The sequence below is a fragment of the Mirounga angustirostris genome, unplaced genomic scaffold (genome assembly GCF_029215605.1).
Source record: "Mirounga angustirostris isolate CCGP_5_RB_7025 unplaced genomic scaffold, mMirAng1.0.hap1 SCAF_2, whole genome shotgun sequence".
Taxonomy (NCBI): domain Eukaryota; kingdom Metazoa; phylum Chordata; class Mammalia; order Carnivora; family Phocidae; genus Mirounga; species Mirounga angustirostris.
Genome location: NW_026991710.1, coordinates 203,565,654 through 203,585,461, shown reverse-complemented (window position 1 = coordinate 203,585,461; position 19,808 = coordinate 203,565,654). Strand labels below are relative to the sequence as shown.

At 38.2% G+C, this 19,808-nt stretch overlaps 1 protein-coding gene across 1 annotated transcript in view; it reads right to left on the bottom strand.

Moving 5' to 3' along the window:
* Window positions 1-4,932: 4,932 nt before the first annotated feature.
* Window positions 4,933-19,808, bottom strand: part of LOC135361450 (PH and SEC7 domain-containing protein 3-like) — a 74,621-nt gene continuing 59,745 nt past the window's right edge. Inside the window, exon 4 of the mRNA XM_064584053.1 lies at window positions 4,933-15,137. Coding sequence (XP_064440123.1) covers window positions 14,922-15,137 — 216 coding nt within the window. The 3' untranslated portion in view covers window positions 4,933-14,921. The remainder of the gene's footprint in view (window positions 15,138-19,808) is intronic.

Sequence of the window (19,808 nt, the reverse complement as noted above, 5' to 3'; positions counted from 1 at the left end):
ATACTATTTTCCCCTACAGCTGAACTTTGTAGCTCTCCATGATCAGTAAACTTTGTGTGAGGGAGTTGTTTTCTGCTGGTCCTCTGGGAGAGAGTGGCCTGTTGCCCTGATTCTCAGGTGGATTTGCCCTAGTGGAACTGTGCCTCCAGTGTGCCAGGAGACAGGGCTTGGTGTAAGCAGCTCTGGTCTGCACTAGGTGGTGCTATTTTGCTCCCTGAAGGTTTTCAGCACTGATGGGCACCATGGCAGTGCCCCACTCTCTAGCCCCAGAGCTGAAAGTTCATGCCCCCCACCTTCAGTAAGCCCTCACAGAAGAGCAAGCAATCACATTTATGTCCCCAGCTTCTGTCAGAACCCTGTGTTCATCCTGCCTGTGTCTGAGCTTTTTTACCTCAGGCTTGTGACTGAGTTTCAAAACTCCAAATTTCAGGGACTCCCATGGTGTGGATTTTTGCTGTTCCTCTGGGGAGGTGGGGAGTCATGCTTTCCAATTTTCATTATTGTTAAGAGCACAATTATTTTTTTCCAACAAACTTACTGAGCTCCCAAATGCAAGCACCTCTTAGATACATTGGGAACCCAAATAGGCAGTTACAACTGTTTAGATTTAGAATTTAGCTGGGCTTTGAGGAGAATATGCTGTCTAAGAAAATGTGAGCTGTAGATGCCTTTCAGGTAGAGCTGAAATTCCCAGATCTGAGCTTTCGTCTACCCCTGTCCATGGGCATGTCTCTTATTATGGGGACATATCTTGGTTAGGAATCATGAGATTACCTAAACAGCAAGTACTGAGAGGCAAGCCACAGATCACACTGCCCAAAACCAGCCTCTTCAGGGTTGAAACTCTGTTTCTCAAAGTCGTCCAAACCTGGCAGTGAGTTGTTCTCATCCCCAGTATGGAGCAGCCCCACTTCCACATCTCCTAGTAGAAAAACTAGAAGGAGATGCAGGGAGATCATTCTATTACCCTGCTTTTAGTAGTTGTAGGGAAACCAGGAGAGGAATAGAGATCCATATTTCAAAGGAAGAAGTAAAAACAAAAATTTAGAGCAGACTTGCTCATTGAATTACACACTCTTTTTCAATAAATTTCATTAGTTCTTAACTTATTTTAATTAAATCCTGATATACTTTATATTATTCTTATTGGAATTTTTCTCTGAGGCTATTTAGCAATACTGTATGTATCTTTTTATGTAAGGGTTGAAGTAATGTTTAGCTATATTGTTTGTTGTTATTACTGAGCATAGTGCCATGGCAGAATAAATATTTGTTAAATGAATGAATCGATTTTGGGTGCCTGAGACTTGATCCATACAGAAATTTTCATTGTCATCATGTGTGCTTATGAAGTGCATGGAAAATTTCAACTTAAACATGAGTCTAGAGCAGTACTGTCCAATAGATGATGGAAATGTGTGTTTATCTAGATACACACACACATATATATACATACACACACTTAGTATATGTTATATATATGTTATATATCAATGATACATAGGTCAGATAACTAAAACAGAATTTTAATTTCCACATGTGATTAGTGGCTATCATGTTGAACAGTACTTTTCTAGAGGAACAAGATCATAACAAAAGTAGACAATGTAAATACTAAATACTTGTTAAACTTTATGTGCAGACTGGGTTAGCAAAGTAGCCCTCTCCAAAATTCTTCTAAGAGTTAAATTACAAAATCAACACATTGTAGATGAGCTGAGATATAGGCTAAAAGCACAATTCTTCCTGGGACAGAAACTGGAGGAACAAGCTGACAACTACCATTAATGGAATTAATGCCTATCAATAAGGTAATGGGTTAGTCAATATTATCTATTATTATTATTATTATAAAGGTTTGCTAAGGGACAAGTACTGTGTTAAGTGTTTTATATGTATTCTCTCATTTAAGCCTCATAACAACTCTATGAGTTGAATGTTATTATTATTCACATTTTTATTTATTTATTTTTTAAAAGATTTTATTTATTTATTTGACAGAGAGAGAGAGAACAAGTAGGCAGAGAGGCAGGCAGAGGGAGAGGGAGAAGCAGGCTTCCCGCTGAGCAGGGAGCCTGATGCGGGGCTCAATCCCAGGACCCTGGGATCATGACCTGAGCTGAAGGCAGCCGCCTAACCAACTGAGCCACCCAGGTGCCCCTATTATTCACATTTTTAAAATGTGGAAACAGGAATAGAGATTAGGTAACTTGCCCAAGGTCACACAACCAGTAAGTTGCAGGGTAGGGAGTTAAAGGCAGCTCCTTTGGATTCCAGCATCTCTGTTTTTAACTATTTGTTCTACTGAGCAGAAGTCAGCATGTGAGGCCATGTACATTTAGCACTATCTAGTGTGGTGTCCACCCAATACCCTGTGATTCTGCTGGCAATGCAGGTCTTTAATTGGGAAAAGTGTTACAAATGATTTCAAAGGAAGGGCATCACCTAGAAGACCTAATGCCTCTCGTTTTGATTCTATCCAAAATGTATTTATTGAGCAGCTTCTTGGGATGCCAGGTACATAGCACCTTACCTCACACAAAGTTGAGCAAGGCACAGTTTTTTCTGCCCTTGAGGAGCTAAGCAAAATTCAGATTATAATTTGACTTCCACTGTAGATATACCTAAGGGGGAAAGTATTTGTTACCACAACACCAACATTCCAGGCCACATTATGATTTTGTTTTTATTCTCAATAAAATTGTCATGTGGCTTTACACTTCCATCCTCTGTGAGATTCAGTCAGTGTGAATGAGCTTCTGTGAATCTTATTAGCCTGAAGATATTGACAAATTCAAAAGCTAACAAAGGGTAAATTAGTGAGGAAGTGCTACCCAAAGGGACCCCCTGTGTAGGGCTGCCAGATAAAATATAGGATACTCAGTTACATTTGATTTTCAGATAAACAATGAATACTTTTCATAGCATAAGCATGACTCAAATATTACATGAGATATACCCTAAAAAAACCACTGTTGTTAATCTGCAATTCAAATGTAGGTGGGCATCTTATATTTTATCCAGCAACTGTACTCTAGGGAGATTGCCAGTTAAGAATTCCATGGATATATTCTTCCAAGCCATAAAGGCCCCTCACAAATTTTAGTGGTGTGGCCAGAATTCTGTTGTAACTTAAGACAGAACTAAGTCTAGTCAGGGAAGGTTGCCTGGAAAAGAAGGGGCAGATTGTCCTTAAAGCGAGGGAAGGCAACTGAATTGACAGAGGAAGCCATTTCAGAAGGGTGAGCCCAAGGCATGTACTTCAGGCAGGGTCTATGCAGTGGGTCAGTAGGAAGGCCCCTTACACAGATAAGAGAGTGCTGGGGTTTCCCATTCACTTCTATAAGCAAGTCCTCTGGCCAGCTCAGTAGCACCATCCAGGGCACATTTCATAATACAGTGGTCAAAGCCACTTCTTTATGAGGACAGATGCAAGGGACAATGGACAGCACTGCATCAAGTACAATAACGGCAGGAAACAGCCAGTTGCCCTTTGTGCGTACAAAAGTCTTCTGTAGCCATGTGAGTTAACTCTAAAGTAACTCTAAAGTAATGGTTCTCAAACTTTGTGGGCATCAGCATCATCTGGAGGGCTTGATAAAGCACAGATGGCTGGGCCTCATCCCCAGTTCTGACTCAGTGGGTCCAAGGTAGGATGGAGAATTTGTGTTTCTAACAAATACTCAGGAGATGCTGCTGGTGCTGCTTCAGGGCCACACGTTGAGAACTGCTCTAAAGCAGTGCTTCTCAAGCTTTTCTGTGCACCTGGGGACATAACTTAAATGCAGACTCCTTCTAACTCACCAGGTCTGGGAAGGGGCCTAAGATTCTACTTCTCCTACAAGGTCCAAGGAGATGTTACTAAGTTGTCAAGCTCCAAGGAAGTGGTTCTCAAGCCTGGGTGCATGACAGATTCACCCAGGGAACTTCTAAAATTTCCACATTCCAGATCAATTCATTCAGCGTTTTGTGGGTGGCATCCAGGCCTGTGGAGCTAAAAGGACTATTTTTACTGTCAGCTTCTCCCAGATGATACACATACATTCCTAACTCCTGTGATGGAGTCATTGCTCCTCAAAACTGAGGCTGACAAGAAAGGTAGTGTTAGCTCTGACTTCTGTAGATCAAGAAAGAAGCTGCTGAGGTATTAAAATGCTGAAGATCTGAAGAGATGGAACTCGATGCAGGCTTTTTCTCATCTGTAAAATGGGGCAAATAATTATCATGGAATTTCATAAAGATTGAATGAGATGATCCATGCCAAGTAGCCAGCACAGTGCCAGGCACCTAAGTGCTCAATAGATATTTTAAATAATAGTATCATCTATCAGTGTTACTACAATCCAACTACCCACCTGAGGTTTCTCTTATTTTTCTCAATATTGCAACCTGCCAGACCACATCTCAACTACTCTATTGGCAAGGGATTTGTCTGTTGTGGCCAGCCTTGTGTGGAAAGCTCTCCCCTCTGTTAAGTTCTTGTAGGGTCCAAAAGTCAATCCTAGTTAAACCCCTTAGATTGCTACAGCACAGTTCTCATTTCCCTTCTACCTAAGACTCATTTGAACTTTTAAAACCAGTATTCCTTAGTTCTGTCATGGGTTAACCATTCCCAGTTCATATATTTCCTACACTTCTCATTACATTATTCATGTTTTTTTGCCATCCTGACTGATAATTTTGCATACCCTCTGGTCTGTTTACATCTCAAGTCGCAAGACAATTTATCTGGGTGTAGTCTCATTAGTGTAGGGCAGTGTGACTCACTTTCATACTTACATGACACAGAGTATGCCTGAGATGGTACCAGTGTTTTTGGTGGCTACATCACTCTGTTCACGTTAATTGAGCTTGCTGTGGATTACAGTTGGAGGCTTTCTTTCCTATGTGCTTGCTATCCTATGCAACACAAGGTCCTAGCTTGACCTTGTAAAACTTTTTTTTTTTTTTTTAATAACCAAAGTGTAAAATCTTACACTTCAACACTTCACATTGTTAATTTGTCCCATTTCCCTGCCTGGTGAGATTTTTTTTTCAAATTTTGATCCTGTCCTTTAGTAAAATCATTCTTTCCCAGCTTTATGACATGTACATTTTTAATAAACACATTTTTTGTAGTTTTAGTCAAGTTATTAATTGAAATGTTGGACAGATGGAGCCAAAAGGCAAGCTTTGCAGCTGGACACTAAACATGCTCTTCCAGGTTGATAGGTATCCTTTAATTAGCACCAATCAAGTGATTACACACCTACTAATTGTATAACGTTGATATTTCACCATTTTGCCCAAATGTATATAAGACCACATTAAATTCTTTTTTAGGGCTCAGATATTTTTCTAATCTACTTAATCTTACAAAATAGGAAATACATGTAGTCTGAAATAGTTTGTTCTTGAGAATCCATGCTGGCTTGTAATATTTGTTGCATTCTTATCATTCACTCTGTAACTATGCCTAGAATTAATATCAAACTCACTAGTCTGCAGCATCCAGAACTTACACTCTTTTCTAATATTAGGAAAATATATGCCTGTCTCCAATATTTTCAATACGGCTTATAATTTTTCAGTAAAAATTGGGTGATTCAGCAGTCTCATTGGTAAATCTCACAGTACTGTGGAATAGTATTAATGTAGAGGTGAGACATTATTTAGAGTTGATAGTTTTTTCATTATATCTTAATTTGCCCTGGGTTTTAGCTTCTTCTCATGAGTGTTTCATCTTTTAATATTAATTTGTGCAACAAACGGAATACGACAAGATATATAAAACTCCTAGCTCCGGAGGACAGACAACTGGGCAATGAGGATTCATGTTTGTTTCTTTTTTAAATTGAGATATAATTGACATTATAACATTTTATTAGTTTCAGGTGTACAATATGATTCAATATTTATCTAAGAGGATTCGTGTTTGAGAGCCACACAGGGAATTTTAGTGGAAGCCAAGGGGTGCCAAAGGACCTATTTCCCCCTTTTTCCCCACCCCAAGCTATTTATTTCTCTGAGATTTACACATAACAGTTTTCATCTTTGCCAGGCATCAGTTTCATTCATTTATCAGCTATCTTGCTTCAAAAAGCCCAAATCCCCAAACATAAAACATTTTCTCAAATATTCAGAAGTTAGGTGATTAGGGTGGAATTTTATTTTTTCTTTTTCCAAATCAACAGATGTTATTTTTAACATTAAGTTTGGTTATGAGAACACAAATGTATACACTAGGCACCATAAAGCAGTGATCAGCGTTTGCATTTTAGGGCAATAATTAACTCTTCAGTCCCCTTACCTTGATAAAAAGTGTTAGGAGTATGGAAATGCAAATGAATTTTTGAGATTACTTCAAAACTTTTGTTCTTTCCCTGCTCAAAGCCTCCTGATGAAGACAGGCCTCCTAAGTCTCATCAACCTCTTTGTGCAAACACAAGTTTTTACAGAAGTTAATGGAGGTGAGTAAGAGCTAAGGATTTGACTTTCTTAACACCTTAATCAATTACCCTGGCCAAATCTCTCACTGTGGGGCTTGTGGCTATCTTTTTAATGCAAGGGGGTGTATTGTGTTGTTTTGATTTTTAAAGGTATTATACAGTTGCTTAAATAAGCAAATAAAAATATTCCCCTAAATGATTGAAATTTGTTAATTTATTTCTTTCTAAAGTTTGTACATTTACATATATCATGTACATATTTTAAATCCTTCGCTATTTTGCATGATTTCTGTTACATAAAAACCACTTAAATCCAATAGATTTTGTTGTTGTAAAACAACAAATTATCCCCAACTTATAAAAACACAGGAACAGTTATATTCATAAACATTTACACAATAGAGAAAAGTACTATATATATGTCACAGTTTCTATACATATCAGGGGACTCACTTGTCTACATGATTTAGGTTTACTTCAACAACAGTGAAATGGGGTAATATTTATATACAACTATTTTAATAAAAATAAAGCAATTGTAAAATGTAAACTTAATTTTCAAAATGTTCTCTAAACACTTTAACAATATCCACATAAATTACTGTTCCATTAAAAAGATGACCACCACAAATGCCATAATTTTCTAGGAGATGGCATTTCTTCAATCTGGTGGGTGATAATGAGGAACAGGTTTCCAGTACATAATTCAGTCCCACTAGCTTACCTAAGTCTGCTAATGCTGACAGTTTGGCCACTGAAAAGGAGTAGGCTGCTATTTTGTCACTAATTACTTTCACAATTTGCAGGGAGATATGGCACCAGGACTGCAATGAAACTGCCATGATTGGTGGAGATTAACTTTGAAGGTAAAGGAATGTTCCACACTGCCAATTAGTTTGAGTCACAGTAAATATAACCCAGTTACTAGGCTGGAAAAGTTAGAAGCTTGTTCTATATTAAAGGATACATAATACCACCCTTCTACCTGTCCTACAGTAATCAAGGCTGACAGTACTGGTTCTCCACTTGTATAAATTTTTGTTCTAGAAATGGGCTCCTAAAACCTGAGGTAGAAGAGAATGCAGGGAGGCATTTAGGCCTTTACCCAACAGCTCTCATCTGAACTGAGCAGAAATGTGAAGCAGTAAGTTTAGTGTTTCTTGACCCTTCCCACAGAACTGAAACATCATCCATTTCCAGAAATCTGGGTGCAAAGGCAAAGATATCATCCATCCCTGGTTAGAGTTCAATGTGACAGCTTGTTTCTTGCAAAGGCAAAATATATGGTCTTGGCTTCAGACAATTTTTAAAACACCTTTGTCATGTGTCACCCCCAGTGACTCAGTCACTCTGAGTTGGTATCTTTCCTCAGCAGGGTCAACCTGTTCCAACAGCTGGGTTCCTAAAGCTGGGGAACTAGCACTGAAATCCAGGATGTGCTTGCTGCTCAGTAGAAGCCCTAGTGGAGTGCAAGGCCAGAAGAGAAGCTCCTCTTTGCAGAGAGAATACATTATCACCCTCTGTAGTGCCCCAGTATTCAGGGGTCAGAACAAGGAGCTCAGACCTACAGTACTGTCCTTAACTAAGCTTTCCGAATAGGACTCTCCTGGGAGTATCTAAAGTCTTATCTAAAGTGTCTAAAGTCTTATCACAGGGAAATGGTAAGTGAAACCTCAAATTTCTCTCCACTAACCAACATTTTCAGGAATTGAAGTGAAGGTGCTTTTTATAACACTATTAGTGAGAGTTTAGCTCTTTACCCTGCAAAGGGAAATATATTTTAGCTAGGTTTCTTTTCATCTCCATCTTCACTGTCATTGCTTAACTGTTCAGCATACTTCAGAGCTTTCTCAACAGTACAGCTCAAAAGGGAGTGTGTACAATTCACATCAATGCTTCTATGGTAAATGCTTTGTTGCTTCTCTACTTATGTTTCTTTCTCAAAGTAATGATCTCCAGGGCAAGCAGCAATGCCACCCTAGAAAACAGTGAACATCAGCCTTCTAGAATGTCCCTATGCTACTGCGGGATGTTGGAGACCTACTGCTTGTGAATTATAACAAAGCCTTCAATTTGTGATATGTACGCCCTCACGTATTTGTTAAAAATCCAATGCTTCTCAAAGTCAGACAGTAGAGCTCAAACTCCTCCCTAGCCCTTAGAAAACATTCCTGTGATGCAGTTTCCACTCCCTTCGTTCATCACCTCTTCTACACTCTGGCCCTTTGTGTTTTAAGTTCCTATAACTTAAAGCATTCCCTATGTGTACATGTGTGCAAGTGTATGTACACATGTGAGAGGCCCAGATGTGTAACACTTACCCCTTACACACCTAAGGGGACAGTAAACTGGTTCTGAATCTCTCAGGAGCAGAGAACTGACCACATGTATGTCTACCTTAAATGGAAGGCAACCAGCTCATACACTTCCCCTACCAAGCCCCCTGACTTCAATTTGGTCTAATTAGTCTCATTCCTATAGCTTAAAAAAGTATCCTAATGGCATTAAAAATCAATGTGCATATATATTCTCTATACAGTGGATATTATTATCCATGCCAAATGGTTACTTGGCTTTATAACCTACATGGCTTTATATTAAAAGTCCAAACATTTCAAATGATTAAGGCCCAAAATGAAACTTTATTTTTGCTACTCCTTTTGTATATACTTTCTGAATCAAATGGATGCTTTTGCAAATCACTGTAATTTTTAGAAAGAAACACACTCTTGCAGAACAAAGACCCTGCTGATCAGTCACAGAGCCAGTTCACTGCACGTCAAGAACAAATTAGGAAATATGATATATTTGCAAAAATAGTTTGAGACTGTAGAATTACTAAAAAACTCCAATGTAACCACCAACACACTACTACAGACTGGAGCCGAAGATTAGTCTCCCACCCCACAACTCCAATTCTCTGAATCAGATACAAAGAATAGGAGACAGTATGTTTAAAAATATACTGCACTCAACCACTCACTCAAACATACTCAGTTGCTGCTTTAAATACACCAAACATGCTGGTTAATATACATTTAATCTCTAATTATCTATTTACACACTGTAAGATAAGCAGTAAGCTCAAACAACTAAGGCCAGTGGCTCTTCTTTGGGGAGAGGCAGGAAGAGACCTAAGTATAAAAATATTAAATAAAGTTTTAGCCTGGTCCATAGTCTGCCCTAAAATTCTTTTACTTGTGACACTAGATGCTAATTTGTAAAACTGCAAACCTAGAATATAGTACCTGATCTTGGGAAGCCCTGATATACTTTAACATTGTAATATTTCTTTAAAGTAAAGAGGGTAAGGAGGTGGTGCTAGAAGAGTGGTTTGATCTACTGTAGAATAGACACAGGCACAAAAATGATATAGTGGGCACTTATTTAATTCTTCTGAAAGCTCTATTTTTCTGGACTAATTACAACAATAAAGAACGTGTGCTTTAAAGCATCACATTTTGTAATAAGCCCAAAATTGTCAGTTTGATTTTATGGTTAAGTGCTCAGAATACTGAAGTTGTTAAGACTGCATAGGATGCCTGTTTTTTTTTTCTTTCTGTATATCTCAAATTATAATGAGCTATCCCTTTAGTATCGTACACAGTACACTGAAATAGTTTCACAAAGTTAGTTCAGAGTCATTTTTGCCCTGGTGATTCAAAGATCAAAGATGGAATTTTCTAACATAAAATCTTATTAAAAATCTAATCAAAATATCATTTTAATTTAAGTTTAATAAAACAGTACCACTATATATACTCTCAATAACTGTATTATATAATCAACCCTATGAGGTTTTTACTTGCTTTTCATATCACACTGGTTATTAAAGATAAAAATAAATTTGATATACATATACCATATACTGATATACAGTCTACACATTGATACATATACACATACATACATACAACTATAAATACCCACAATACAACATTGGCAAGTGACAGAAAGCATTTTCTTTGATGTCTGACATACTATCTATATGAATATTCTCCAAAAGCCTGCAACACCACAAATACACACATAAATTACAAAGAATGAGCCACGGAGATTGAAGGAAACTGTATATACAATTACTTAACTTGCAATATTTTCTTGCTGTTGCATTCAAGTCAACAAACTATCATGCAGATTCAAGTATTTACTGACATTCTCTCTATGAAGATATTCTCTTTGCATGCAATGGGTGTTATTGTCCTAAGCAGAATGCTGCCCACTTGGGTTTTGGATACTATAGGTACAAAAGGAGAATGGCAATGGCTTTGGACTTTAGATCCCCTTTTAACAGTGAGACACTGAAAAGGAATCTGAGAGGAGAAGCAATGACAAAGCACCTCCCTATCACTTGTTGGAATTATTTTGTGGTGAACTACTGACTTGTAAAGTCCTCTATGTGACTTGATAGTGTAAGATGTCAAAAGGCTGATGGAGATCTGTTGACCCGAGGCCGACTAGTGGCCTGACCTGGCCTGGGAGAAGAGACGGCCAGAAAGCTTTGCAGCAAGGTAGACCCAGAGACTCATCTGCCTACAAAGCTGATTGATCTTTTTTTGTCAGAGTAACTTAGATGCTGAGAAAAGCAGATGCTATTTAAACCCAAACTCACACTATTATTCATTAACTAAACTCTACTTTTAATAAGTCCTAAGATGCCACTTTGGTTCTTTGTTTAACAGTGTTAATGTTACAATCGGAAAAAACTGTCATTTGAAAAGTGAAGAGATTGTTCGCTGCTGAAATTAAGGAAGGTAGCTACCAACGTGCTGAAAACTTGACCAGGTCCATGAGCTAAGGTACAGAAATTTGGACCTACAAGGCTCTGAAACTCCCTGTGAATTCTGGCTTAAAAAAGACTAACTGATGACTACAAGGAAAGATGCCAAAGGAATTCAAAATCCAATGACAACTAACTATACTCAAGAAAGTCTTGCTAGTAAGACAATAGAGAAACTTCTAAAAGGTCAAGTTTCTTCCCATTGTCTACAATTAGGGATAAAGGCAGAGAAGAGTTAAAGCTCATACCAAATCAGGCCCTGCCTTACCTAAGAACAGCTTTTCAAGCTCTTTATATCAGAAGGAGTAGCAGGCCAGGGCCAGCAGAAAATGCTCCTTCACTGCTGGTTATATAAATTCTTCTGCAGCCTCAGAAGTTCTGTGGTTTGGCCACAGGGTGATATACAAACTCAAGAGCCCACCTCTAGCTTGGCCTTGGAAAGCCAGCCAATTTTGCTCTTCCAGAATTAAGTCCCTCATGTCACTCCTGACTAGGACACAGTCCTCATCTTCTGAATTAGGATAACAGAGAAGCCTAGAGGGTCTTGCACAGTTGCTTTCTACCTTCTTTAACTAAGATCGATAGGCACTACAGTTCCACCACAGGACTCTCCTACACATTGGTTTTACTTATGATTAATTAAAATACATGGAAGTATTGCTTGGTTTAATTAGGCATTGCTAAGAGTTACCAAAATGTTTCTAAAAAGCGCACTTCAAACAATGGCTATAGCCTGGCAATAAAATGAGGACTCTGCATGCTAGTAGTTAAGTCTGATTGCTAACAATGGATTTCTGACACCTCTTGTAAAAGTCAACATGCGAGGTGGGGGAACAAACCCCGAAAACACTTAAAGATTTTATACATGGGCCACTTCTATGGTCAATTTTGCAATAAGACTATCACCAAGGTGTTTTGATGGCTATAAAGATTTTCTGTACAAAAAATAATACTAAGTGTATTTATGTGAAGGAGAATAATGATTTATCACATGGAGAGAAATCCCAAGGCTCCTGGTGCTGAGGTATGGTGAGGAGTGGGGATGGGAAAAGCGGGAGTACCTTCAGAAGGAAAGGAGGAGGAGAGGCCCCCTGTACTGTGAACTAGGCAGCATGCTTGGAATAGCTGTGAAAGGAAATGTCTTCAATTTCTTCTGACTAGATACCACAGGAAAGAAATTATCACGAAGGAAAATGTGGTTGGCTATGGGAAGACTCCGAATCTAGTCAAATCCGGGGCCGTTTCCTCCTATTGGAAACACTCTTGGCCTGCTAGATGCACTGACAATAGATAGGGCAGAGGTATTCTCAACCCATCCCCTGCAGATGGGCAACATCATGCCAGGGCAATCTGGGATCCTGACTGACAGAAAAACCTTTTGCGGTTGTTTTTAAAGAGAAACTATGCAAACATAGTATACAGCAGCTTCAAAGTGTCCTTCTCATCCATTTATCTATCTATTAGCATATACAGAAGTTCCTGTAGCTAACATTAGAGAATCATATAATAGGAATAATGCTGTAGTGGTGCTGATGCTAACTAAGCATTTCAGAACTACTCTAAATGTCAGAAACACTGCAGCAAGGTACCATTTCATGTCTATTATATACTGTAAGTAAAATACACAGAGACATTCTATATACACAGACACAGTCACACTGTGGACAAACACATTCAAGCCAATCAGGGATGTTTATTTTTCTTTAGTTACTGAAGCTCAGAAATGATATAGTCTAGGTATTTCTCTCTGCTTGGTATGAATATCTAGGCAGAAAACAAACAGGCTAATTGTTCAGATTTGAGGAAGAAAGATGATTCCCTCATGGAAATCTTGGATTTGGTCAGAAGCTACAAAAATGAATCAGGTACACAGGGCCATATTGGTAACTACCCTGTTTGTTTTATGGTTTTGGAACATAAATTTAGTCATTGCCTTTATGTAAACACAACAGGGTTAGAGTGAATTCTTCAAAGGTGTGGCAAAATACTTATCACAAAGCAAGCAGCTACAACCATAGCGTGGGGTTTCTCTTTTCTGGGCACTAGCAAATATGGGCATTTATATAGGTAAAGGAAATAAATGTTAATAAATAATCTTGTGATTAAATGCTGGTACATCAGAACAATATGCCACCAGAAACCACCATGGTTTAATAGCAGGTTTTCTCTAATTCACCAGAACCATGATATTCATGCAGAGTCCCTGATTCTTTGGTCATAGTACCTTTAACTAATAACTAGAGCAAATATGTATGGGAGGGAAAAAGAGTATTCAAAGTGATTCCATTAGTTCTGAAATCATGGAGAGTATAGCTTTCAGGATCACAAAGTTTCAAGATTTCAAAATCAAAGTTCTAACTCATAGAGGGCTCATTTTTCACTTTTTCTTCCTCTACAAGAGAATGTGCTGTTTATCATCCTAAATTGCAAAGGGACCATCACTGGAACAAACTCATTACTGTAAGGTTAACAGAACTATTTTGAATAGGTAGAAAATAATGATTTAAAATAAAGTACTTATTTTTAGGAGAAAGTTCAGTAGTAGCAGAGTGAATTGGCTATCAAAAAGACTGAGATCAGAATAAAATAAGTAACCTTGCATCTGCAACCAGTAGATTCCTGTTTTCCAACCACAATTCATTCAATTTATTACTTTCAGATTTATTTTAAAGAATCATTGCATTGCTGAACCGCAGCTTTTTCCTGTCTTACTTTGTTTTGATTTAAAAAAGAACAGAAGAGGTTCCATTTTCAACATTATTTTGTTAGGAAGACCCCAATATTTTACAAACAGGAGATAACAAAATGTCTGAAATAACCTAATTCCTGAATGGCAGGGTATTGATGATAGAGATGATTCTGGATTCCTAGTCTAGACCCTGGGAGTGAGGTAACAATTTCCTGCACACCGACCACATGCCTACTGCTACAGCTTCTCAAGAGTCGATTATTGCCACTGCCCTTTACGAAACAAAATAAACTTGGTGTTGTCTTTCCACAACCTTCAATGGCAAAAGATTCCACTTCCTCTTTCCTTCTTTGGCTGAAATGAAATCAACACTTCAAGGAAGCTAATGCACTTCTTAAGTTCTCCAGTCCTCCGATCTTCACACCTCCTATCCCTGCTTCCAGCAGGGTCAGAACTCAACAGTAAGTGCAAAGATGTATGCACACCTGCATCACAGTAGAACATCTTGATTCCCAGAATTGTTATTCTTAACTGAATTTCTGTGAGTGCTCAATTTCACCTCTGTGACTGAGCAAGATTTCACATATAAAGGCTTGTATTAACTCTGGCTAGAATTTGCTAAACTACCAAGTTTGTCCAGTTAAATGTTTCACAATGAATTAAATTTTTTAACCTTAAAAAAGTGTAACAGCTGATTTGAGAATACATAAAACAACTGAGAAGAGGGCAAACAAGAAAAAAAAAACAAAGGAAAAGTGACACGCAATTCATTCTGAAATCACAATCCTTTCCCCCTCACGAAAAAGGTGCATTAGTCATCAAGTAGCAAAAAAATCATCAAAGCAAAGAAATTAAGAGCAAAGAGACAATCAGTACAGAAACTAACAAAACTATACAATAGAAAAGGTTACTAATGCACCATTTAGTCACAGACTGTTTAAAAATATATTCACGGGTTTACCAGAAAGATCTTGAAAAACTCTATTTTGCTCCATGACCAGTACTTCCTGGTCACAGATGGATTCTAAGTGACTTTTTGCTTAATGCTTGGTGTTTCAGGTCGGTGATCTTTCCTCTCTGACACATTACGCTTGACCTTGGCTGTTACTGGGGATGAATCCGGGTTCAATGAAGGACTTGAATGTGACTTCTTCAGTCCTGCAGCCTCACTTTCATTGTTACTCAGGAGCTCCTTGCCTCCTTCTTTTAGAATGCTGACATAAGTTTCATAACGGGTTTTCTGGAGGGAAAGTCAGAGAAGAATGGTAGTCAGTACACTGTTCACAAATGCATGGAAAAATCATGCTTCCTCAACATCCAGGGACAAGAATGGTAGAAGCTGGAGGAGCTATAACCTCTGATTGTGGGCAGTCAGATGGCTCCTATGGTACAGTCACTTGAGCATCCCTCACATGACTACTTGAACCTCGCTTGGATATGGTTGTTTACTCTCTTTCCTACTCCCTGTAATTCTACAAAGACTTAACTTGAGGAATCAGTCTATGGTGACTCTACTCTCCAGTCCCCTACAAGACCACAACACTTTCTAGAAGCTGCTCTGGGTTTCCCACCATTGCTTTTCTGTTAGGATTACCAATTTCTCAGAGTACTATAGCTTCTCATAAAACTTCAAATTATATTCCGATGTTTTTCTCATACTACAAAATTTTTTTCTTCATCAACTATTTCCTGAGTATCTCTTATGTTTTAAACAGGTCCTTGATTCTCCTACCTCTGTGTATCTTTGTCTAAAAATAACTGAAAAGAACACTGCAGAGATTTTTTTCCCCCCTAACCCTAATTGGTGCTTTTTTTGGTTTGTTTTTATCTGGGTCACTACAGAATGTATGTATATATATCTTGCAAATTACAGATGGGTCTCAGATTCTTGATTTGATAGATTCTAGTCAAAATAAGCCTTTCACCATACTGCTTTGACACAGGAAGCATTTATAAAAAGCCTAAAGTGTTTTATTTTTAAACAAAATGACATGTCAGTTATAAATTATCCCAACAAAGGCAGGCAAATTCTGTTATGACTTTTACGGGTTTTCCTAGTTAGATTGAAATTTTGTATATCTTAGTTTCAAGTTAAGAATTATGATGTTGAAGCTATTGGAAGTTACTCTTTCAGGATGTTTTGTTCAAAAGTGGGAAAAAGCTGCTAGTAATTAAGCTTGCTCTGGGTTTGGTCAGTATCTATGTGGGGATGTCAAGCTTTGCTTGATGATGATAATGACATTTATATGGAGTGCTCATATGCTAACTTCAGGTCATTAATACAATAATCATGTACATAATCAGTAAATTATTATCCCTGTTTTACAGTAAAGGAGATAGAGGCAGAGAGAAATCCAAAGTCAGAGTTTGCAAAGAAGATGGGATTTAAACTCAGGAAATCTGACTCCAGAACCCACTGTCTTAAGATATATTTCCTCAAATTCTTAATCGCAGGAAACAAACTGAGTGTTGTTGGAGTGGGGGGTGGGGTGGGAGGGATGGGGGGACTGGGTGATGGACACTGGGGAGGGTATGTGCTCTGGTAAGCGCTGTGAATTGTGCAAGACTGTTGAATCTCAGATCTGTACCTCTGAAACAAATAATGCAATATATGTTAAGAAAAAAAAAAAAGAAGAAGAAGAAGAAGGTAGCGGGAGGGGAAGAATGAAGCGGGGGAAATCGGAGGGGTAGACGAACCATGAGAGACGATGGACTCTGAAAAACAAACAGGGTTTTAGAGGGGAGGGGGGTGGGAAGATGGGTTAGCCTGGTGGCGGGTATTGAGGAGGGCACATTCTGCATGGAGCACTGGGTGTTGTGCACAAACAATGAATCATGGAACACTTCATCTAAAACTAATGTTGTAATGTATGGGGATTAACATAAGAATAAAAAAAAAAAAGTAAAAAAAAAAAAAAAAAGAATCCCTAGAGATCTCTTCATGCCACTCACTGAAAAGTAGACTAGTAACTACATAGGAAGGTCGGAAGATTTCAAGCTACAGCTGTAATGTAGGTCTCATTTTCAGACAACTGGATGCAACTGCATAAATGTCCATCATTTAGGCCCTATTGATCCAATATTTTAGGGAGTATTTTTTTTTCTTTAAAAGTAGGCTGAAATATACTTTTAAAATACAATGAAAGGTCTAGCATCTAACAATGATTTGACATTTAAAAATGGTACCTTAGAAATGAAATGAAATAATTTAATCAACTCCTTACTCAACCTGACACTAAAGCTCAAAATCTAAATCAAAGTCAGAGCTTCCTGACAATACTGTTCAAGAAAACCATCACTGACTGGAAGGCTGACTGAAACTTAAGGAGAATCTATTTTAATAGGGATAATCAGTTCAAGAAAAGAACAAGAGTAGCAAATCTGTTTTGTCTTGTGAATCTACATTGCTCTACCTGCCTCAGGGAAAGTAAAGGTGCAGATGTCTACTTTTTATGACAAAATTAATGTATCAAATAAATCAAATTTGCTGAAAAAAAAAAGATATATTTCCTCACTGGATATGAAAATATGTATATGTATATTTTAGGATGACCACTCTGACAGACGCTGTTGGTTTAGCCAATTAAAAGGCATTCTCAATCCCTCCTATTCCTGTGTTCCTCCCACTACAAAGGTTCCTCCCACCGTAAAACGTGAATACCTCCCCAGCCTCTCTTGTAGCTAAGATGGGTCAGGTGATAGTCTTGCCAATAAGCTGTAAGGAGAAAGCTATTGGGGAGCTTCTGAGAAAGTGCTTTTGCTTTCTGATAAAGGGGCTGGGCTTTAGAGGAGAAATTACTGGCACAAGCTGCCTTTCACTTTTATTTCTTCCTTGACATGGATATGATTGCCTAAACTGCACGCCAAGACATAGGGCAGTAGGCAGAAAGATAGAAGGACCCGATACTAGCTTGAGGAAAAAAGGGAAAGACAGAAAGAACGTGGGTTCTTGATGATACAATGAGCTGGATCCAACTCTAAGACTCCCTACTATCTCTGAATATCTTGTTAGTATGAATAATAAATATTCTTAGAGTGTAAGCCACTCTTCATTAGGCATTGTCAAATGCAGCTGAAAGAATTACTAACTGATATACATTCCAAGTTTAATAAAGTAACAAAATAAAAGAATGAAATACTAAGCTTATCTCAGAAAGTTACAAAAGGGCTTAATAAGGGCATTTGCTAATAAAAAATGTCATGTTATCAATATTACACATTAGTCAATGCATCAGTGAAATCAGGGCACTGAACTAGACAATATCCAAAGGGCATACTAGTTCTAAAGTCCTATTCATTCTAAAAATTTACTATTTTAATCTGTCTCTAAACTGCCTCGGTGGCAAGATTAAAGTACAGGAAGAACTACTCCCAATATGAACAACCTTTAGTAAAATGATCCAAAGACAGTTTAAAAATAGATTCAGAAAGCCAGTAGAAGGCATACTATTTCATGAAGCTGGGGCATTTATACAATAAAAGGGGTACGAAAGACAAATTTTTGAGATGACTTGAAAGGGGACAGAATGAAGGTGATAGGGCCAATTTTCTACTAGTCTTTGAAGAAAATGATACTACTGGGAAAATTCATCTGAAAAATACCATTTCAAATACTCATTCTACAGCTTTAGCTGTAAAGCTATTGTCTCAAATAAATTACATCAGTGTGTCAGTCAACAAACAAAAGGAATAGCACTGAAGAGTGGAAGCACATGAGTTATCAGATTAAAAGAAAAGACAAAGCAAAGCAAAGAATGAAAGGGGACCAGAAAATGAAGTGTTCAGTTGTTGTTAAGGGAAATAAGGAAAAGGAAACCGATGGGTGGTTTATAAACTTCCAAATGGCTGTACTCTGTTTCTGTGTTAAAAAGGTTTACAGGGACAGAGGCTACTAAACCCAGTGATGCAACTTTGCTTTTCAGCCTTCTCTAAAATCAAACTAAATGCACCTTCAAAGTATTTTAGGATATCTTTACTCTTAGAATATAGTGGGTATTGGTTTCAGCCATATTCTTCTGAGATTATAGATTCATCTAAATATATAAATCATCTCTATCTTTGAGGCTTAGGGCTAAGAAAAAAGATGGTCTCTGAGTAAAGAGAAACAGCTCTGAGTGAAGCCCTGAAGAGCAATGGAAATGAACGTAACTTTAAAAAGTCTCTTCTTGGGGCATCTGGGTGGCTCAGCTGATTAAGTGTCTGCCTTTGGCTCAGGTCATGAGCCCAGGGTCCTGGGATCCAGCCCCATATTGGGCTCCCTGCTCAGGGGGGAGCCTCCTTCACCCTCTGCCATTCCCCCAGCTTCTGCTCTCTGGCTCTCCCTATCTCTCTGTCAAATAACTAAATAAAATCTTAAAAAAAAAAATCTCTTCTTCAGGGAAGGAAAAATAAGATAAAAACAGAGAGGGAGGAAACCGTAAGAGACTCTTCTGTCTTTTTAAATATTTGTTTATTTGAGAGAGAAAGAGAGAGTGGGGGAAGGGGCAAAGGAGAGAGAATCCTGAAGCAGTCTCTCCACTGAGTGCGGAGCCTGATGTGGGGCTTGATCCCAGGACTCTGAGATCGTGACCTGAGCTGAAATCAAGAGTCAGCTGCTTAACTGACTGAGCCACACAGGCACCCCAAAGACTCTTAATTATAGGGAACAAACTGAAGGTTGCTGGAGGGGAGGTGGGTGGGTGGGGGGAGTGGGGTGATGGGCATTAAGGAAGTCACTTGATGTAATGAGCACTGGGTGTTATATGCAACTGATGAATCACTAAATTCTACTCCTGAAACTAATAATACACTATATGTTAACTAAATTGAATTTAAATAAAAAAATTTTAAAAAGTCTCTTCTTCATTGATACCTCCTTTTACTCTCCTTTTTTTGGGGTGAGAAAACCATACTTCTTTCTAACTATGCAACC